The 23013-nt window shown below is 49.0% G+C and overlaps 1 protein-coding gene across 1 annotated transcript in view; it reads left to right on the top strand.

Moving 5' to 3' along the window:
• PYROXD2 (pyridine nucleotide-disulphide oxidoreductase domain 2) overlaps nt 1-23013 on the top strand; it is a 103849-nt gene that overhangs the window by 29453 nt on the left and 51383 nt on the right. Inside the window, exons 5-10 of the mRNA XM_089662889.1 lie at nt 1219-1371; nt 6687-6840; nt 10742-10803; nt 14903-15000; nt 21235-21376; nt 22180-22314. Coding sequence (XP_089519015.1) covers nt 1219-1371; nt 6687-6840; nt 10742-10803; nt 14903-15000; nt 21235-21376; nt 22180-22314 — 744 coding nt within the window. The remainder of the gene's footprint in view (nt 1-1218; nt 1372-6686; nt 6841-10741; nt 10804-14902; nt 15001-21234; nt 21377-22179; nt 22315-23013) is intronic.

Raw genomic sequence — 23013 nt, 5'->3', positions numbered from 1 at the left:
TAAGAGGGAGGGGCCTGATCCTGGGAGTTTACAATCTAAGAGGGAGGGGCCTGATCCTGGGAGTTTACAATCTAAGAGGGAGGGGCCTGATCCTGGGAGCTTACAGTCTAAGAGGGAGGGTCCTGATCCTAGGAGCTTACAATCTAAGAGGGAGGGGCTGATCCTGGGAGCTTACAATCTAAGAGGGAGGGGCCTGATCCTGGGAGCTTACAATCTAAGAGGGAGGGGCTAGTGGTACAAAAGGTAGTAACTGTGGGGGATGGACTGGTAGGAGGAGTAGAAGATTCCAGTATTAGCTTAGGGCAGGATAGGCTTCCCTGAAGAGATCGGTTTTCAGAGATCGCCTAAAAGTGAGCAGAGTAAATTGGGGTAGAGAGTTCCAGAGGATGGGGGAAGCCCTGGAGAAGTCCTGGAGACGAGCATGGGAGGAGGAGACAAGGGAGCTAGAGAGTAGGAGGTCTTGTGAGGAGCGGAGAGGACGGTTTGGGTGATATTTAGAGACAAGATTGGAGATGTAATTGGGGGCGGAGTTATGAACGTCTTTATACGTCATTGTTAGCGTTTTAAATTTGAAGCCGAATTCCATCTCACACTCCATAGGCCGTCGCAGTGACAGATTTGGTTCCTTTCGGGATTTAGTCTTTTACAGGAAACTAGAAAACAACCAAACTTTCTGGCAGGATCACCAGGTGATGCTTTATATTAGGGGGGGGGCTCTGAGACCCGGAGTCTGCAGCCGTGATGCCCTCATAGACCAGGAGATGTGTACCCCGGATGTGGGCGTGTCCTATGAACCCGGAGACGTCATCAGGGAGGAATTGTTCTCCTTCTTCTTGTATCTCTGTTATGGAGATCGTTGTTACACGGAATGTTCTGTGCATGTCGTCTGTGAAATGATTGTATGTAAATGATTGTATGTGAAATGATTGTATGTGAAATGATTGTATGTGAAATGATTGGATGTGAAATGATTGGATGTGAAATGATTGGATGTGAATTGATTGTATGTGAAATGATTGTATGTGAAGTGATTGTATGTGAAATGATTGGATGTGAAATGATTGGATGTGAAATGATTGGATGTGAAATGATTGTATGTGAAATGATTGTATGTGAAATGATTGGATGTGAAGTGATTGTATGTGAAGTGATTGTATGTGAAATGATTGTATGTGAAATGATTGTATGTACTTTATAATATCACATTCATTCCTCCAGAGACACGGGCTGAAGATTTACTTCCGGGATCCGTATTCATTCACTCCATTGTTGGAGAATGTGGATGGACGTCCACCAAGGTCTCTACTTCTCGGGGCCGACATGGAGAACAACCAGCAGCAGATCGCTCAGTTCTCTAAGAAAGATGCCGAGGTAAGTGGAATGTGTACTCGTGTATGCATGGGGTATGTATGGTATGGTGTACAGTGCAGGAAATGTGTATTTGCCCCCCCCCCCCCGATGGTGAATGTTCGCCCCTCACACAGAAATGATCGGTCTAACAATGGAATGTTCGCCCCTCACACAGAAACGATCGGTCTAACAATGGAATGTTCGCCCCTCACACAGAAATGATCGGTCTAACAATGGAATGTTCGCCCCTCACACAGAAATGATCGGTCTAACAATGGAATGTTTGCCCCTCACACAGAAACGATCGGTCTAACAATGGAATGTTCGCCCCTCACACAGAAATGATCGGTCTAACAATGGAATGTTCGCCCCTCACACAGAAATGATCGGTCTAACAATGGAATGTTCGCCCCTCACACAGAAATGATCGGTCTAACAATGGAATGTTCGCCCCTCACACAGAAACGATCGGTCTAACAATGGAATGTTCTCCCCTCACACAGAAATGATCGGTCTAACAATGGAATGTTCGGTGTAACACTGAGAGACAGAATACAACAACAAATTCAGCAGAAATGCGTCTAACAAATGATGACGGATCTGCATGTTCATGAGGGAAAGAAGGATTTGATCCCCTTCACAAAACATGACTTAGTACTTGGTGGCCAATCCCTTGTTGGCCATCACAGAGGTCAGACGTTTCCTGGAGTTGGCCCCCAGGTTCGCACACATCTCAGGAGGGATTTTGGCCCACTCCTCTTGGCAGATCCTCTCCAAGTCATTAAGGTTTGGTGGCTGACGTTTGGCAACTCGAACTTTCAGCTCCTCCACAGATTTTCCATCGGATGAAGGTGTGGAGACTGGCTAGGCCACTCCAGGACCTTAATGTGCTTCTTCTTGAGCCGCTCCTTTGTTGCCTTGGCCGTGTGTTTTGGGTCATTGTCATGCTGGAACACCCATCCACCACCCATTTTCAATGCCCTGGCTGAGGGAAGAAGGTTCTCACCGAAGATTTGAGGGTACATTGCCCTGTCCATCGTCCCTTTGATACGATGCAGTTGTCCTGTCCCCTTAGCAGAAACCCCCCCGAAAGCAGAATGTTTCCACCACCATGTTTCACAGTTGGGATGGTGTTCTTGGGGTCATAGGCAGCATTCCTCCTCCTCCAAACACAGCGAGTTGAGTTGATGCCAAAGAGCTGGATTTTGGTGTCCTCTGACCACAACACTTCCCACCAGTCCTCCTCGGCATCATTCAGATGTTCAGTGGCAGACTTCAGACGGGCCTGGACATGGGCTTTCTTGAGCAGAGGGACCGTGCGGGGGCACTGCAGGATTTCAGTCCTTGTCGGCGTAGTGTGTTACCAATTGTTTTCTTGGTGACTGTGGTCCCAGCTGCCTGGAGATCATTGACAAGATCCTCACGTGTAGTTCTGGGATGATTCCTCACTGTTCTCATGATCATTGACACTCCACGAGGTGAGATCTTGCATGGTGCACCAGACCTAGGGAGACTGACACTTGTTTTGTGTTTCTTCCATTTGTGAATGATTGCACCAACTGTTGTCACCTTCTCACCAAGCTGCTTGGCCATAGTTTGGTAGCCCAGTCCAGCCTTGTGTAGGTCTACCATCTTGTCCCTGACATCCTTGGACAGCTCTTTGGTCTTTGCCATGGTGGAGAGTTTGGAATCTGATGGTTTGATGGCTCCTGTGGACAGGTGTCTTTTATACAGGTAACACAATGAGATTAGCAGCACTCCCTTTAAGAGACTGCTTCTAATCTCAGCTTGTTACCTGTATGAGAGACACCTGGGAGCCAGAAATCCTGCTGAATGATAGGGGATCAAATCCTTCTTTCCCTCATGAACATGCAGATCCGTCATCATTTGTTAGACGCATTTCTGCTGAATTTGTTGTTGTATTCTGTCTCTCAGTGTTACACCGAACATTCCATTGTTGCGGGATTCAGGGAGAGCGGATATAGTGAATGCGGGGTCCGGGGAGAGCGGATATAGTGAATGCGGGGTCCAGGGAGAGCGGATATAGTGAATGCAGGGTCCGGGGAGAGCGGATATAGTGAATGCAGGGTCCGGGGAGAGCGGATACAGTGAATGCGGGGTCCAGGGAGAGCGGATATAGTAAATGAGGGGTCCGGGGAGAGCGGATATAGTGAATGCGGGGTCCGGGGAGAGCGGATACAGTGAATGCGGGGTCCAGGGAGAGTGGATACAGTGAATGCGGGGTCCGGGCAGAGGGGATATAGTGAATGCGGGGTCCGGGCAGAGGGGATATAGTGAATGCGGGGTCCGGGGAGAGCGGATATAGTGAATGCGGGGTCCGGGGAGAGCGGATATATTGAATGCGGGGTCCGGGGAGAGCGGATATAGTGAATGCGGGGTCCGGGGAGAGCGGATATAGTGAATGCGGGGTCCGGGGAGAGCGGATATAGTGAATGCGGGGTCCAGTGGGAGCGGATATAGTGAATGCGGGGTCCGGGGAGAGCGGATATAGTGAATGCGGGGTCCGGGGAGAGCGGATATAGGGAATGCGGGGTCCGGGGAGAGCGGTTATAGTGAATGCGGGGTCCAGGGAGAGCGGATAAAGTGAATGCGGGGTCCAGCGGGAGCGGATATAGTGAATGTGGGGTCCGGGGAGAGCGGATATAGTGAATGCGGGGTCCGGGGAGAGCGGATATAGTGAATGCGGGGTCCGGGGAGAGCGGATATAGTGAATGAGGGGTCCGGGGAGAGCGGATATAGTGAATGCGGGGTCCGGGGAGAGCGGATATAGTGAATGCGGGGTCCAGGGAGAGCGGATATAGTGAATGCGGGGTCCAGTGGGAGCGGATATAGGGGGTCCGGGGAAAGCGGATATAGTGAATGCGGGGTCCGGGGAGAGAGGATATAGTGCATGCGGGGTCCGGGGAGAGCAGATATAGGGAATGCAGTGTCCGGGGAGAGAGGATATAGTGAATGCGGGGTCCAGGGAGAGCGGATATAGGGAATGCGGGGTCCGGGGAGAGCGGATATAGTGAATGCGGGGTCCGGGGAGAGCGGATATAGGGAATGCAGTGTCCGGGGAGAGAGGATATAGTGAATGCGGGGTCCGGGGAGAGCGGATATAGTGAATGCGGGGTCCGGGGAGAGCGGATATAGTGAATGCGGGGTCCGGGGAGAGTGGATATAGTGAATGCGGGGTCCAGGGAGAGCGGATATAGTAAATGAGGGGTCCGGGGAGAGCGGATATAGTGAATGCGGGGTCCGGGGAGAGCGGATACAGTGAATGCGGGGTCCAGGGAGAGTGGATACAGTGAATGCGGGGTCCGGGCAGAGGGGATATAGTGAATGCGGGGTCCGGGCAGAGGGGATATAGTGAATGCGGGGTCCGGGGAGAGCGGATATAGTGAATGCGGGGTCCGGGGAGAGCGGATATAGTGAATGCGGGGTCCGGGGAGAGCGGATATAGTGAATGCGGGGTCCAGTGGGAGCGGATATAGTGAATGCGGGGTCCGGGGAGAGCGGATATAGTGAATGCGGGGTCCGGGGAGAGCGGATATAGGGAATGCGGGGTCCGGGGAGAGCGGTTATAGTGAATGCGGGGTCCAGGGAGAGCGGATAAAGTGAATGCGGGGTCCAGCGGGAGCGGATATAGTGAATGTGGGGTCCGGGGAGAGCGGATATAGTGAATGCGGGGTCCAGTGGGAGCGGATATAGTGAATGCGGGGTCCGGGGAGAGCGGATATAGTGAATGCGGGGTCCGGGGAGAGCGGATATAGGGAATGCGGGGTCCGGGGAGAGCGGTTATAGTGAATGCGGGGTCCAGGGAGAGCGGATAAAGTGAATGCGGGGTCCAGCGGGAGCGGATATAGTGAATGTGGGGTCCGAGGAGAGCGGATATAGTGAATGCGGGGTCCGGGGAGAGCGGATATAGTGAATGCGGGGTCCGGGGAGAGCGGATATAGTGAATGCGGGGTCCGGGGAGAGCGGATATAGTGAATGAGGGGTCCGGGGAGAGCGGATATAGTGAATGCGGGGTCCGGGGAGAGCGGATATAGTGAATGCGGGGTCCGGGGAGAGCGGATATAGTGAATGCGGGGTCCGGGGAGAGCGGATATAGTGAATGCGGGGTCCGGGGAGAGCGGATATAGTGAATGCGGGGTCCGGGGAGAGCGGATATAGTGAATGCGGGGTCCGGGGAGAGCGGATATAGTGAATGAGGGGTCCGGGGAGAGCGGATATAGTGAATGCGGGGTCCGGGGAGAGCGGATATAGTGAATGCGGGGTCCAGGGAGAGCGGATATAGTGAATGCGGGGTCCAGGGAGAGCGGATATAGGGGGTCCGGGGAAAGCGGATATAGTGAATGCGGGGTCCGGGGAGAGAGGATATAGTGCATGCGGGGTCCGGGGAGAGCGGATATAGGGAATGCAGTGTCCGGGGAGAGAGGATATAGTGAATGCGGGGTCCAGGGAGAGCGGATATAGGGAATGCGGGGTCCGGGGAGAGCGGATATAGTGAATGCGGGGTCCGGGGAGAGCGGATATAGGGAATGCAGTGTCCGGGGAGAGAGGATATAGTGAATGCAGTGTCCGGGGAGAGAGGATATAGTGAATGCAGGGTCCGGGGAGAGCGGATATAGGGAATGCGGGGTCCGGGGAGAGCGGATATAGTGAATGCGGGGTCCAGGGAGAGCGGATATAGTGAATGCGGGGTCCGGGGAGAGCGGATATAGTGAACGCGGGGTCCGGGGAGAGCGGATATAGGGAATGCGGGGTCCGGGGAGAGCGGATATAGTGAATGCGGGGTCCGGGGAGAGAGGATATAGTGAATGCGGGGTCCGGGGAGAGCGGATATAGTGAATGCGGGGTCCGGGGAGAGAGGATATAGTGAATGCAGGGTCCGGGGAGAGCGGATATAGGGAATGCAGTGTCCGGGGAGAGAGGATATAGTGAATGCAGGGTCCGGGGAGAGCGGATAGAGGGAATGCGGGGTCCGGGGAGAGCGGATATAGTGAATGCGGGGTCCGGGGAGAGAGGATATAGTGAATGCGGGGTCCGGGGGGAGCGGATATAGTGAATGCGGGGTCCAGGGACATTCCTTCCCTGTAGCTCACGTGACGTTCATGGTTATGAGGGATCTGACATTTACATCCTCTTTATGTTTTTGGTTTGGCTACAAAGAGAATTCGATGGACACAAAGTTCCTCTTTTGGGACCCAAGATGGCTCAACCACAACTCCATCGTAATACAGAAATCTGGGTTCTGGTGAACCAACGACCACAATTTGTAGGATTTTATTATTAGTGATTATCGGTTGCTTCCTTTCCTTCCCCCACAGGCGTTCCCCAAGTATGAGCACTTTATGAATCGCTTGGTGGCAGCAATAGATCCTCTTCTTGATGCTCCTCCGGTAGACATGGCGGCCATAACTCAGGGGTCCCTACTGCAGAGAGTGAAGTCCCTTAGATCTCTACAACCTTTGATGAAAGCAGGTGGGTGTCACTCCATTCTTCTGTAGGAATGCCGGACGTTATTATTCTTCATCATAAATGAAGCCACGTGTGTCTGCGCTATGTGGGGTCCAGAAACTCCTCTCATTAGTCCGAGATATTGTCCTTCAACTAATACAGAATCCCCCAAATTGCTTGTCATGTCATTGGAAGGTGATGACCAAGCGTCCAACCAAGAGACAAAACAAAGGGAAATAGATTAAATAGAAACAAAGAATACCAAACAAATGTCCTCAGAGGAAATGGCATCACAGTGGAGGGGTGGACAGCACAGTACTGTCCCTGGGGCCATCGGTGCAGGAAGACGGTCCTCATACGTGTCTCTACATGTGCAGATCAGGGCAAGATGGCGTCAGTCTGAGCCTGCCCAGGTAAACTTGGAATGGTTATCATGGCAACACGTTTCGGGGATGGGTCCCCTCTTTCTCAAGACTGGCGGCCATCAACTAATATGCCTGATTATATACCCTGAGAGAGGCCAAACCCACATGGAAGAGAAATATATCTGAAATATATTTTAAAAATATGCGTCACAAATATACTGATATATATATTTGAAATGCTACAACTTTGGCCATATTCAATGTGACAGAAGCGACTTTGGGTGGGGGGCCCATGGAACACAGCTCACTTTGGGTGGGGGGCCCATGGAACACAGCTCACTTTGGGTGGGGGGCCCATGGAACACAGCCCCCTTTGGAGAGGTGGGGAGACCCCTGTCTCAGCTCCCCATATCCCACTTATGTGTAAGTCACCCTGTGCCTGCTAGGGGTACAGGGTGGAATGTTCTAATATTGGGGGGGGGGGGATGTTCATTGTTTACTGTCATGTGGTCCCATTGGTCTAATGTGTGTCCTGCTTGGGAGCAAACTATTATGTGATGTATGTGTTTGTGTGTATTGGCTTGGTGGGGGGTGTTTCCAAGAGCCCTGCTGATGGGATTTTCTGTTGGTGTGTCTCTTGTTGCTAAGTATAGATTGCCCCGCCCTGTGTCATTATGCAGGGAGGGGGGATTGTCCCGATTGTATAAAAAGCCAGTTTGAGTTTCAAATAAAGAGTTCCATGTTTATACAGACTGGTGTCGTCTCGTCTTGTGTGGTCAGCGGTGGGGTCCGGGGATCTGTGTTCAGACAGGGAAGCGGGACTCTAACAGAAGTACCCGAGTGCAGTCGGGGTCCGGTTCTGTTACATTCAATCTCTTTAAAAATACTAATCTATGTTTTTGGAATGAATTTACAAATATATGTAAAGATTTATGTTAAAATGACTTTTTTATATGTAAAAAAAAATATGAAGAATATATTAAAAAAATAGATATTTTATAAAATATTTCTTTTTTAAATATATTCTTCAGATTTTTTTTACATATAAAAAAGTCATTTTAACATAAATCTTTACATATATTTGTAAATTCATTCCAAAAACGTAGATTTGTAGTTTCACAACAGCTGGAGGGCCGCCAGTTTGACACCCCCGCTCTAGACGGATAGCTTCACTCTACGGATCTGTTTGCCTGGGCTAAAAGGACTTTTGCAACCCATCCTGGCCCCCCCCTCCATAAAAGTCAGGAAGTCTACAGCCAGCTTTTCTGGGTGCAGATCCACCTCTCCCTGACCTTCAGCCTTGTCTACGGCCTCCCCCTCCAGAGGTGGGTGTGGCCAGCTCAGTGGATTGCTGTAGGAAAGTCCTGGATTCTTTCTTGGATACACAGAATATAACTGGATAGAACATTTATAGGGAAAGTTGATCCAGGGAATATCCGATTATTGATCCCGGGAATATCCGATTATTGATCCCGGGAATATCCGATTATTGATCCCGGGAATATCCGATTATTGATCCCGGGAATATCCGATTATTGATCCCGGGAATATCCGATTATTGATCCCGGGAATATCCGATTGTTGATCCCGGGAATATCCGATTATTGATCCCGGGAATATCCGATTATTGATCCAGGGAATATCCGAATATTGATCCCGGGAATATCCGATTATTGATCCAGGGAACATCCGATTATTGATCCAGGGAATATCCGAATATTGATCCCGGGAATATCCGAATATTGATCCCGGGAATATCCGATTGCCTCTCGGGGGATCAGGAAGGAATGTTTCCCCTGCAGGAGCAGATTGGAAAGGTTTCTTCACAGTAAGAGCTGAGAATGTGGAATAGACTCCCTCCAGAGTTGGGTGTGGCCAGCTCAGTGGATTGCTGTAGGAAAGTCCTGGATTCTTTCTTGGATACACAGAATATAACTGGATATAACATTTATAGGGAAAGGTGATCCAGGGAATATCTGAATATTGATCCCGGGAATATCCGATTATTGATCCAGGGAATATCCGAATATTGATCCCGGGAATATCCGATTATTGATCCCGGGAATATCCGATTATTGATCCCAGGAATATCCGATTGCCTCTCGGGGGATCAGGAAGGAATGTTTCCCCTGCAGGAGCAGATTGGATCGTGCTTTGCTGGGTTTTTGCCTTCCTCTGGATCAACTGTGGGTGGAGGATTAGAACTTTCTTTAACTTATAACTTTTTTTTAATGGTTGAACTGGAAGGACTTTTGTCTTTTTTCAGCCAGACTAACTATGGAACTATGTTCCTGTGTGAATAGAGCCAGATGCCACTGGAAGTGTTCTTGCTCCCCAATCGCACGGGAGACCCTTCTAAAGCCAGTAGCTGGAAAGAGGTGGGCCCCCTTCTGATGCCTCTTAAAGTAATCCAGTGGCTTGTTAGGCGCTTGGATTACTTTTACTTTGTAGGAAATCACTGGGGCTACAAGAGGATGTCGCTGTAGTGATGGCTGATGTATCACCCTTCCCATCCATGGATAGATCCATAGACTCCCTCAAGAGTTGGTTGTGGCCAGCCCAGTGGATTGCTGGAGGAAAGTCCTGGATTCTTTCTTGGATACACAGAATATAACTGGATATAACATTTATAGGGAAAGGTGATCCAGGGAATATCCAAATATTGATCCCGGGAATATCCGAATATTGATCCCGGGAATATCCAAATATTGATCCCGGGAATATCCGAATATTGATCCCGGGAATATCCAAATATTGATCCCGGGAATATCCGAATATTGATCCCGGGAATATCCAAATATTGATCCCGGGAATATCCGAATATTGATCCCGGGAATATCCGATTGCCTCTCGGGGGATCAGGAAGGAATGTTTCCCCTGCAGGAGGAGATTGGATCGTGCTTTGCTGGGTTTTTTTTGCCTTCCTCTGGATCAACTGTGGGTGGAGGATTGTAACTTTTTTTTTCTATGGTTGAACTGGATGGACTTTTGTCTTTTTTTCAGCCAAACTATGGAACTTTCTGGCTACATCTGCATAGGTGTGAGGTGTTTGGCTCCCATGTTGCCAACTACACTCTGACTCCCCCTAACCTGGCTTATATGCGGGTACTGACTCACCCATGACATCACTGCCGGGGGGGCTCTAACTAAAAGGGGGCCTAAGACCTGATGACACTACCGTCTGTAACCAGACACAATTCTGGAACACAGCCACCTAGTGGCGGACTAGCTAACTGCACCTGTTTGCACCCCTTCATTGTGTGGCTATGAGACCTATTACAGGTGAGTGCATTTGGTTGTTCTTTGTCTCTCTGTATTAAAGTGTCTCATTAGATAGATTTCTGCTTTCCTTTTCTTCCATTTTTATAGTTCATTTCAGATGACAGATGTGGAGAATAATTCCTGATATAATTCCTGATATGATTGGTATATTACCTATTGATTTTCCAGGCTCATAGTAGCTGTTTATCATGTTCTGAGAAAGCTTTTCAGAGGTAATATATTACATGAATCCCGATTTATTGGTGACCTTGACACTTCTCCTTCTCTCCACCTGCCAGGAATGACACTGGGGAGTCAGCTTCCGAAGTATTACGAAGTTCTTACCGGTCCTATATCCAAGGTAACCAACTTTTATTGTGGTGTAAAATTTAGCGCATTGGAAAGTTGGGCTTTGTAAGAAGGTCACTTGTGTCCATCATGGTGTGATAGGAAGCAAACCGACCCCCACTATGGCCAAGTGACCAATCATGTACACTGAGCATGGAGTCATCATGGAGTTAATATACACTATATTGCCCCAAGTATTGTCCCTCCAAATCATGTGATTCAGGTGTTCCAATCCCCTCCATATCATGTGATTCAGGTGTTCCAATCCCCTCCCAATCATGTGATTCAGGTGTTCCAATCCCCTCCCAATCATGTGATTCAGGTGCTCCAATCCCCTCCCAATCATGTGATTCAGGTGTTCCAATCCCCTCCCAATCATGTAATTCAGGTGTTCCAATCCCCTCCCAATCATGTGATTCAGGTGTTCCAATCCCCTCCCAATCATGTCATTCAGGTGTTCCAATCCCCTCCCAATCATGTGATTCAGGTGCTCCAATCCCCTCCCAATCATGTCATTCAGGTGTTCCAATCCCCTCCATATCATGTGATTCAGGTGTTTCAATCCCCTCCCAATCATGTGATTCAGGTGCTCCAATCCCCTCCCAATCATGTCATTCAGGTGTTCCAATCCCCTCCATATCATGTGATTCAGGTGTTTCAATCCCCTCCCTATCATGTCATTCAGGTGTTCCAATCCCCTCCCAATCATGTGATTCAGGTGCTCCAATCCCCTCCCAATCATGTGATTCAGGTGTTCCAATCCCCTCCATATCATGTGATTCAGGTGTTCCAGTCCCCTCCATATCATGTGATTCAGGTATTCCATTCCCCTCCCAATCATGTGATTCAGGTGTTCCAATCCCCTCATGGACACAGGTGTATACAATCAAGCCCCTAGGCATGCAGACGGCTTCTACAAACATTGGTGAAAGAATGGGTCGCTCTCAGGAGCTCAGTGACTCCAAGCGTGGTCCCGTGATAGGTGGCCACCTGGGCAATAAGTCCATCCGTGACATTTCCTGGCTACTAAATATTCCACGCTCAACTGTTAGTGGGATTATAACAAAGTGGAAGCAACTGGGAACAGCCACTCGGCCACCAAGTGGTAGGCCACGTCACATGACAGGGCGGGGTCAGCGCATGCTGAAGAGCACAGTGCGCAGAAGTCGCCAACTGTCTGCAGAGTCAATAGCTAAAGACCTCCAAACTTGGTGTGGCCTTCAGATGAGCCCAACAACAGTGTGTAGAGAGCGTCATGGAATGGGTTTCCATGGCCGAGCAGCTGCATCCAAGCCTTCCATCACCAAGTGCAATGCAAAGCGTCGGATGCCGTGGTGTAAAGCACGCTGCCACTGGACTCTAGAGCAGGGAAGATGTGTTCTCTGGAGGGACCAATCACACTTCTCTGGCTGGCCATCCGATGGACGTGTCTGGGTTTGGTGGTGGCCAGGAGAACGGTACTTGCCTGACTGCATTGTGCCAAGTGTAAAGTTTGGTGGAGGGGGATTATGGTGTGGGGTTGTGTTTCAGGGGTTGGACTTGGCCCCCTAGTTCCAGTGAAGGGAACTCTTAAGGTGACATTTTGGACAATTTCATACTCCCATCTTTGTGGGAAGAGTTTGGGGATGGCCCCTTCCTGTTCCAACATGACTGTGCACCAGTGCACAAAGCAAGGTCCATAAAGACATGGAGGAGCCAGTTTGGGGTGGAGGAACTTGACTGTCCTGCACAGAGTCCTGACCTCAACCCCATAGAACACCTTTGGGATGAATTAGAGCGGAGACTGCGAGCCAGGCCTCCTCCCCCGACATCAGTGCCCCTCCCCCGACATCAGTGCCTGACCTGACAAATGTGCTTCTGGAAGAATGGTCCAACCTTCCCATAGACACCCTCCTAAACCTTGTGGGGGGCCTTCCCAGAAGAGTTGAAGCTGTTATAGCTGCAAAGGGCGGGGCCAACTCAATATTGAACCCTACGGACTAAGACTGGGGGGCCATTAAAGGTCATGTGTGTGGGAAGGGCGGGGCCAACTCAATATTGAACCCTACGGACTAAGACTGGGGGGCCATTAAAGGTCATGTGTGTGGAAAGGGCGTGGCCAACTCAATATTGAACCCTACGGACTAAGACTGGGGGGTCATTAAAGGTCATGTGTGTGGGAAGGGCGGGGCCAACTCCATATTGAACCCTACGGACTAAGACTGGGGGGCCATTAAAGGTCATGTGTGTGGAAAGGGCGGGGCCAACTCAATAGTGAACCCTACCGACTGAGACTGGGAGGTCATTAAAGGTCATGTGCGTGGGAAGGGCGGGGCCAACTCTATATTGAACCCTACAGACTAAGACTGGGGGGCCATTAAAGGTCAGGTGCATGGAAACGGTGGGGCCAACTCAATATTGAACCCTACGGACTAAGACTGGGGGGCCATTAAAGGTCATGTGCGTGGAAAGGGTGGGGCCAATTCAATATTGAACCCTACGGACTAAGACTGGGGGGCCATTAAAGGTCATGTGTGTGGAAAGGGCGGGGCCAATTCAATATTGAACCCTACGGACTAAGACTGGGGGGCCATTAAAGGTCATGTGCGTGGAAAGGGTGGGGCCAATTCAATATTGAACCCTACGGACTAAGACTGGGGGTCTTAAAGGTCATGTGTGTGGAAAGGGCGGGGCCAACTCAATATTGAACCCTACGGACTAAGACTGGGAAGTCATTAAAGGTCATGTGTGTGGAAAGGCTGGCGGTCCAATACTTGGGGCAATATAATGTACATGAAGGTCACAGCAGGGAGTGAATACGACCACATAACTGCTCTGTACACGATGACGATTTTATTTGGACCCCCTATATTGGGTTTTTTCTTTTATTAGATGTCAATGCCTATACTTGGGAAATGACTTGTCATTGGCTGTCAATTGAGTGACAGCGCAAAGCAGTGCGTGGATTTGAAAGCTGCTATTGGACCAAATAATGGCTATGGATCCTCCCACTGATGTACTATTATTCCATGTACAGTGCGTGGGACACTGAGACTCGTCCCCTGAAGTGTTCCTGAATGGACCATATAGCATTTCACACTCAATTATATTATTTATTTATTTTTCAAATCGGGTTCTTTTTATTGAAAGATATTTTTCATGGTTCACACACAAGTCAGACTCCATGTTTTACAACATCAAAGAAAAAAATCCAAGAAAAACAAACAAGATAAATAAAGAAGGGTGAACATTATACAGAGGAGGACAGCGTGCCGTCCAGAGGGGTACAAATATTAAAGCAGATAACCGGATGATCCCTGGTGATTGGCTCAGAATAACCGGATGATCCCTGGTGATTGGCTCAGAATAACCGGATGATCCCTGGTGATTGGCTCTGATAAATGAATGATTCCTGGTGATTGGCTCTAAATCGAAGCGAGAGTGATTCTGAGTGCCACCGCTAAAAAACGAATGCACATGGGGGGGGGGGGGGGGGTGTCAAGTACAGGTAAAAATACAAATCTAAGCTCCATGTACCTTACAGTACAGGCAGAGCGACTCTCTATCCTCCAAATCAGAATCTTCAAGCTGGGAGGTCCAGGTTGATTCAGTAGAGGACAGCCATGGGGTCCACGTGTTCTGATGTTTCTTAGGACTACACCTATGTTTATAAGTCAGTTCTTCCCTTCGCAGGTTCGAATCGACTGCAACCCACCATTGGGAGATGGAAGGGGGTGGGGGCGAGAGCCTATTTGTAATAATAAGGTCCTAGTCCAAACAAAGTGACTTCATCTGGAAGCATCTTCCAGGACAGTACCTAAAATAGCCAACTTGGGGTCTAGCAGAACCCTCGTAGAGCCGATACTGTTAAGGATCTGGAAAATGGACGTCCAATAATGGTGAAGTTTCGGGCATCACCACAGCATATCAATGGGAGTACCTGTGTTGTCAGTACATCTAGGGCAGTGAGGAGATGGGGCAATTGTTTTGTTTTATCAAAATGAGGAAGATGTAAGCCATTTTCCACTGCCAGTAACTATGCTTTCCAACATTTGAGTGCACGACCTGGCCTCCTCTTCAAGGATGGCCTCATTCACCTGCAGCTATAGGAAATAACATGACTTGTATTGCAGATCCTGGATCAGTGGTTTGAGTCTGAACCTTTGAAATGTACTCTGGCTACAGATGCAGTCATTGGTGCCATGGCAGGTCCATCGACTCCTGGAAGTGGGTAGGTCAGCAGTTTTTGCATTGTTTTAATCTCTACATTTCCCCTCCTGACTATGATGCAATAATAGTGCATGGCTGATCCACACTCATACCTGTAGAGGCCGATCCACACTCATACCTGTAGAGGCCGATCCGCACTCATACCTGTAGAGGCCGATCCGCACTCATACCTGTAGAGGCCGATCCGCACTCATACCTGTAGAGGCCGATCCGCACTCATACCTGTAGAGGCCGATCCGCACTCATACCTGTAGAGGCCGATCCGCACTCATACCTGTAGAGGCCGATCCGCACTCATACCTGTAGAGGCCGATCCGCACTCATACCTGTAGAGGCCGATCCGCACTCATACCTGTAGAGGCCGATCCGCACTCATACCTGTAGAGGCCGATCCGCACTCATACCTGTAGAGGCCGATCCGCACTCATACCTGTAGAGGCCGATCCGCACTCATACCTGTAGAGGCCGATCCGCACTCATACCTGTAGAGGCCGATCCGCACTCATACCTGTAGAGGCCGATCCGCACTCATACCTGTAGAGGCCGATCCGCACTCATACCTGTAGAGGCCGATCCGCACTCATACCTGTAGAGGCCGATCCGCACTCATACCTGTAGAGGCCGATCCGCACTCATACCTGTAGAGGCCGATCCGCACTCATACCTGTAGAGGCCGATCCGCACTCATACCTGTAGAGGCCGATCCGCACTCATACCTGTAGAGGCCGATCCGCACTCATACCTGTAGAGGCCGATCCGCACTCATACCTGTAGAGGCCGATCCGCACTCATACCTGTAGAGGCCGATCCGCACTCATACCTGTAGAGGCCGATCCGCACTCATACCTGTAGAGGCCGATCTGCACTCATACCTGTAGAGGCCGATCCGCACTCATACCTGTAGAGGCCGATCCGCACTCATACCTGTAGAGGCCGATCCGCACTCATACCTGTAGAGGCCGATCCACACTCATACCTGTAGAGGCCGATCCACACTCATACCTGTAGAGGCCGATCCACACTCATACCTGTAGAGGCCGATCCACACTCATACCTGTAGAGGCCGATCCACACTCACACCTGTAGAGGCCGATCCACACTCACACCTGTAGAGGCCGATCCACACTCACACCTGTAGAGGCCGATCCACACTCATACCTGTAGAGGCCGATCCACACTCATACCTGTAGAGGCCGATCCACACTCATACCTGTAGAGGCCGATCCACACTCATACCTGTAGAGGCCGATCCACACTCATACCTGTAGAGGCCGATCCACACTCATACCTGTAGAGGCCGATCCACACTCACACCTGTAGAGGCCGATCCACACTCACACCTGTAGAGGCCGATCCACACTCACACCTGTAGAGGCCGATCCACACTCATACCTGTAGAGGCCGATCCACACTCATACCTGTAGAGGCCGATCCACACTCATACCTGTAGAGGCCGATCCACACTCATACCTGCAGATTTCAGCAGTGCAGTAAAGACTGTTGACTGCCGTTCTAACTCTTCAATATTACACACCAAGGGGCCGATTTATTTGATGGAGTACACATCATTGGTCACAGAAGTTAGAGTTCTTTTCCAAATGTAGCACCCCCTTACCCCTAAAGGCAGCTAGGGACCCCCAAGTAGCTTATTGGGCTGACAATTCACTTCAGGACTAGATCCTTGACTTTTTGAAAGGTTGACCAAGTTTATCTACACCTATAAACCCAGGGAGAATGGGGATAAGGCACTGGATACCCAAAAGAGAACCACATGCATTCTCCAAATCCTAATTAGTCATTGTGATGGACCACCTGACACCCTGCCTGGGTGCTTCTGTCGGAGAACTGCTTCCTCACTGCTGGGACACAGAACCCCAAGGTATTATAGCCGGACATTGCACCCAAGGACTACACGGCACAATCTTAGGTGCAACTGGATTTCTTTATTGAACAGAAATACAGATGTTTATACACTTCAGAAATAGGGGCAGTCCCCACATGAAAAATAAAAACAAACATTACACATTGGGATAAAAATCACACACTGATTAGATAAGGAGGTCAGGTTGACACAAGACTAATCCCATCATGTAGGAACCTCCAGGAGGACTCGCCAACAGACAGAAACAATAGGTGACTCCAAAGACACAACGTAAACACATCACACCTTAATAAACAGATAACAGAGAACTCAGCTTCAGGTTGTTTTGAGCTGATTATATTAACATCTGCTTAGAGTCTCTGTGTGTATGAGGGGGGGTTGAAGCAGTCAATGCTGGTTTGGGTACAGAGACCCCAAATCTGTATCCTGGTCCTCCAGTTCTCAGAGTCTGTGTGTTTCAGGGAGACATGGACTTAAATCTGAAGTAAATGGTCCCCCCAGGCACACACCTCCCAAAGAATAGAGCCCCCTCAGATGCCAGGGCCCATAGTCAGCAGGCAAGAGGCTATCCTGCAGTCCCCTCCAAAAGCCCCCGTCCCGGTTGGGTCTGTCACAGTCATACACTAAAGGACTTTTAAGCTAGATTGGCACTCTGTATATATTACACTGCATAGCAGTTGCTGCACACACTCCCTCTGGATGAGCCACCAGACTTCCTACTATGCCCAAGCTTGCACCTAGCTCTTCCAGAGATTCCTTCAGTAATCAAAGTTCACCCCTGGTGCTCCAGTCCTGGTTCCAATGTCACTTCCCCCTGGATATATCCTCCAGCCAGGAAGTGTAAGCTGTTCTGGTCTTCAAACTCTAAGCACGTGTGCCCTCCCCAGGCCTTCCTTCATCAAGTACATGTGTCCTTCCCAGACTATCCTCCTGTAAGCACATCTGTCCTCCCTAGGCTTTCCTTCTTCAAGCATAGCCCATGAGTCATCCCTAGGACTTTCTTCACCAAGCACATGTGTCCTTCCCAGGATGTCCATCTTTAAGCCTGTGTCTTCAGGCCTTGCCTGTCTAAGCACATGTGTCCTCCCCAAGGCTTCCTTTTCTAAGTACGTTTGCTCCCCAGACCTTCCTTTTTCAAGGACATATGTCCTCCCAAGGCCTTCTTCTTCTTGCACATATGTGCTCCCCAGGACTTCAATCTCTAAGCACATGTGTCATCCCTAGACTTTCCCTGTCCAAGCACGTTGCCTCCACAGGTCTTCCTTCTCCAAGCACATCTGTCCTCCCCAGGCCTTCCTTCCCCAAGTACATGCATCCACCCCAGGACTTCCTTCTCCAAGCACATGTGTCCTCCCTAGACCTTCCCCGTCCAAGAACATGTGCCATCCCCAGGCCTTTCTTCTCCAAGCCTGTAACCTCCACAGGCTTTCCCTGTCCTAGCACATGTGTCCTCCCCAGGCTTCCCTTCTCCAAGTACATATATCCTCCCTAGGTCTTCCCTGTCCAAGATCATGGGTCATCAACAGGCCTTCCTTCTTCAAGTTCATGTGTCCACTCCAGGCCTTTCTTCTCCAAGCCTGCGTCCTCTCTATGCCTTCTTATTCCAAGCATACATCCTCCCCAGGTTGTTCTATTTCAAGCACATGTGTCCTCCCCGGGACTTCCTTCTCCAAGCACATATGTCCTCCCTGGGATTTCCTTCTTCAAGCACATGTGTCCCCCCAGGCCTTCCCTGTCCAAGCACTTGTGTCCTCTCCAGGCCTTCCTTCTCCAAGCACATATGTCCTCCCTGGGATTTCCTTCTTCAAGCACATGTGTCCTCCCCAGGCCTTCCTTCTCCAAGCACACGTGTCCACCCCAGGACTTCCTTCTCCAAGCACATATGTCCACCCCAGGCCTTCTTTCTCCAAGTACATGTGTCCTCCCTGGGCCTTTCCCATCCAAGCACGTGTCCTTCCTAAACCTTCCTTCTCCAAGCCCAAGCACATGTGTTATTCCCAGGCCTTCCTTCTCTAAGCATGTGTCCTACCCTGGCAGCAGGCTTGGGAGATCAGAGAACAGCTGCACACATCCTCCCCAGGCAGACCCCGAGAGGCAAGAGAGTTTCCAGAAGGTTACCCTGAATATTTACAGTATATCCTTCCACAACATGTTCCACTGGCAGTAAACCTTGTAGTGGTTGGCCAGTTGGATATTATTATCCTTAGCTCAGGCTATCAGATCTTCTTACAACATTGCCAGGGACACTCACCAGCAGCAATAACCTGAACTTCGTGGAAAACCTGCAGAAAGCTAAACTTAGGTCTACCAGGGGTAGGCAACCTGAGAGCCGCAGGACTACAAGTTCCATCATGCCTCTGTAAGTCATAGCTGTAACTGTCAGTTTTTTAATCTTTGCAATGCCTCATGGGAAATGTAGTTCCACAACAGCTAGAGAGCCGCAGGTTGCCTACCCCTGGTCTAGGCTGACTATAGACCATCAGCACTATATTTGATAGAGAGTGCGAAGTTTTAGTGCGAAGTTTTAGTGCAAAGTTTTAGTGCGAAGCAGTAAGCTGCTTTGTACAGTTGCAAGAAAAAGTATGTGAACCCCTTGGGATTACGTGGAGTTTTGCATGAATTGGGCATAAAATGTGCTCTGAACGTCATCTAAGTCACAACAATAGAAGAACACAGTCTGCTGAACATAATACTACACAAACATTAGATGTTGCCATGGTTTCATTGCACATAACATGTAAACATTCACAGTGCAGGGAGGAAAAAGTATGTGAACCTTTGATTTAATAACTGATTGACCCTCCTTTGGCAGGAATAACCTCAACCAAACGTTTCCTGTAGTTGCAGATCAGACCTGCACAACGATCTGGAGTCATTTTGGACCACTCCTCTTCACAAAACTGTTTCAGTGTAGCAATATTCTTGGGATGTCTGGTGTGAATCGCTCTCTTAAGGTCATGCCACAGCATTTCAATCGGGTTGAGGTCAGGACTCTGACTGGGCCACTCCAGAAGGCGTATTCTGTGCTGTTGCAGCCATTGTTTTGTTGAATTACTTGTATGCTTTGGGTCATTGTCCTGTTGCATCACCCATCCTCTGCGGAGCTTCAGTTGGCGGACAGATGGTCGTACGTTTTCCTGCAAAATGTCTTGATAAACTCTGGAATTCATTTTCCCATCAATGACAACAATCCGTCCAGCCCTGAGGCAGCAAAGCAGCCCCAAACCATGATGCTCCCTCCGCCATGTTTCACAGTGGGGATGAGGTTTTGATGTTGGTGTGCTGGGCCTTTTTTTCTCCTCACATAGTGTTGTGTGTTCTTCCCAAACAACTCAATCTTGGTTTCATCTGTCCACAGTATATTCTGCCAGTAGTGCTGTGGAACATCCAGGTGCTCTTTTGCAAACTTCAAACGTGCTACAATCTTCTTTTTGGACAGCAATGGCTTCCTCCGTGGTGTCCTCCCATGTACTCCATTCTTGTTTAATGTTTTCCTTATTGTAGATGTGTCAACAAAAATGTTAGCATGTGCCAGAGATTTCTGTAGGTCTTTAGCTGACACTCTGGGATTCTTCTTTACCTCATGCAGCATTCTGCGCTGTGCTCTTGCAGTCATTTTTACAGGACGACCACGCCTAGGGAGAGTAGCAACAGTGCTAAACTTTCTCCATTTGTAGACAGTCTGTCTTACCGTGGACACATGAACATCAAGGCTCAAGGAGATACTTTTGTAACCCTTTCCAGCTTCATGCAAGTCAACAATTCTTGATCATAGGTCTTCTGAGAGCTCTTTTCTGCGAGGCATGGTTCACATCAGAGAGTGCTTCTTGAAACCAGTAAACCCAAAACAGGTGTGTGTTTTTTAAGGGCAGGACAGCTGTCAGCAACACATCCAATATCATCACACTGATTGGAGTCAAGGTTGGCTCACTCCTGGCTCCAATTAGCTCTGGGAGAAGTCATTAAGCTAGGGACTCACATACTTTTTCCTCCCTGCACTGTGAATATTTACATGTTATGTGCAATTAAACCATGGGAACATCTAATGTTTGTGTAGTATTATGTTCAGCAGACTGTGTTCTTCTATTGTTGTGACTTAGATGACGTTCAGAGCACATTTTATGCCCAATTCATGCAAAACTCCACGTAATCCCAAGGGGTTCACATACTTTTTCTTGCAACTGTATATAGTGATCCGCATGTGTTTGTGTTTCCATTGCCTTTGTATCGTGTATAGTGTCCAAACTAGAAGGGTGTCATCAATAAATTCAAGTGAAGAAAACGATGGCAAGGGTTTGATGGAATACCAATGTTCTGGGAAGACTTCTGCAGCTTGTGCTTCCTCCATGACAGGTACGTCTTATTACATCACGTCATGGGAGAACTAGAAGGGAAGAAAGGCTCGTGGGGTTATGTGGAAGGAGGAATGGGCATGGTGTCCAACGCAATCGCCAAAGCAGCGGTGGAGGCAGGAGCTGAGATCTACACAGAAAAGGTACGTGGAGCCAATCTTCTACCACTAATACTAAGACACAGGAAGGGAGGGCTTTTATAAGGACCTTTGTACCCATTTTTATGATGACGTATAAAACTGTATCTGTTCTTCCTAACAATAAAGCCATGTTGTCATGATGGAAACACAGAGATACAATCTCTCTTCCAACATCTGCCATTTTCAGTAGTGTTTGTGCTGAAGACTGCGCTGGACTGCCTGGATCAGCCACTGGTCATAGGTGGGTGGTTGTGTGGGTAGGTAGGGAGATGTCCCTCCAGTCATTTGTACCCAGTGGTGGATACTGGTGGTAAACCCTCTTAGGGTTTGGGCTGCTGCCTCTCTGGTATGGCCTTGCGGTCATTTACATAGTATACTTGGAATAATAAAAAAGAAGGAGCGCCCGATGTCCACAAGAATGCACTTCTGATGGTAGATTTGGAGGCATTTATTGAGAATAACGACAAGTGCATGAAACCAACATGTTTCGGGAGAAAAGACTTTCCCTTCTTCAGGGCTGTTGCTATCAAATGGGAAAAATTCCCAAGCGGGTTATATATTTTCCAGGTTTCGGTGGAAAAAATGAGAGTGACCGCTGTCATTCCAGGGGCAGCCTGTAGTGTTTTCAGTGTTGATAATTCTTCTCTAATAATCGATGGCCTCATTGCCACTGTCCGCAGTAATTACCTGGAAGTCTGAGATCCAAATACATGCGTTATCCTTCAAGAGCAGATCCAGCCTTGGCAGCCTGGAGAAGAAAGAAGATTAAGGCTTTTCACTGACTCTGAACTTTGTGTCTTTGGAAGGTAGTAGAGAAGATCTTGGTGGATAACGATGGAAAGGCTTATGGTGTCGTTCTACAAGATGGAACAGAAGTGCACAGCAGGTTGGTCCTGTCCAATGCCTCACCTCATCACACGTTTTTAAAACTGACCCCGCAGGTAAGTACTCTGAAGTAGATTTGGAATTGTTTTCTAATTTTTCTGTTCTTTAAGTGCAATATTTGACTTTTTCTGTAACGTTCCAGCTCAGCCAAGTCCATTATTGGTACTTTAAAGCATGAATCTGCAACATTTTTAAACTAAGAGCCAACCTAGGGTCCTTCAGACCTTAAGGGGGGCTGGACTGTGGCCAGTAGGAGTAAAAAAATGTTCCCATCATAGGTATCAATAGGAGGTATCAGGCCCCATTGTTTGTTAGTGGCAGGTATCATGCCCCATCGTTGGTGTCAGTAGCAGGTATCATGCCCCATCGTTGGTGTCAGTAGCAGGTATCATGCCCCATCGTTGGTGTCAGTAGCAGGTATCATGCCCCATCGTTGATATTAGTGGCAGGTATCATGCCCCATCGTTGATATTAGTGGCAGGTATCATGTCCCATCATTGATGTCAGTGGCAGGTATCATGCCCCATCATTGATGTCAGTGGCAGGTATCATGTCCCATCATTGATGTCAGTGGCAGGTATCATGCCCCATCATTGATGTCAGTGGCAGGTATCATACCCCATCATTGATGTCAGTGGCAGGTATCATGCCCCATCATTGATGTCAGTGGCAGGTATCATGGCCCATCATTTATGTCGGTGGCAGGTATCATGCCCCATCATTGATGTCAGTGGCAGGTATCATGTCCCATCATT

This window comes from Staurois parvus, unplaced genomic scaffold (assembly GCF_062004578.1).
Source record: "Staurois parvus isolate SC_StPar_1 unplaced genomic scaffold, SC_StPar_1.0 ptg001582l, whole genome shotgun sequence".
In the NCBI taxonomy this organism is placed as follows: Eukaryota; Metazoa; Chordata; class Amphibia; order Anura; family Ranidae; genus Staurois; species Staurois parvus.
The sequence above is the reverse complement of the archived record's forward strand: the minus strand, read 5'-3'. Positions and strand labels throughout refer to the sequence as shown.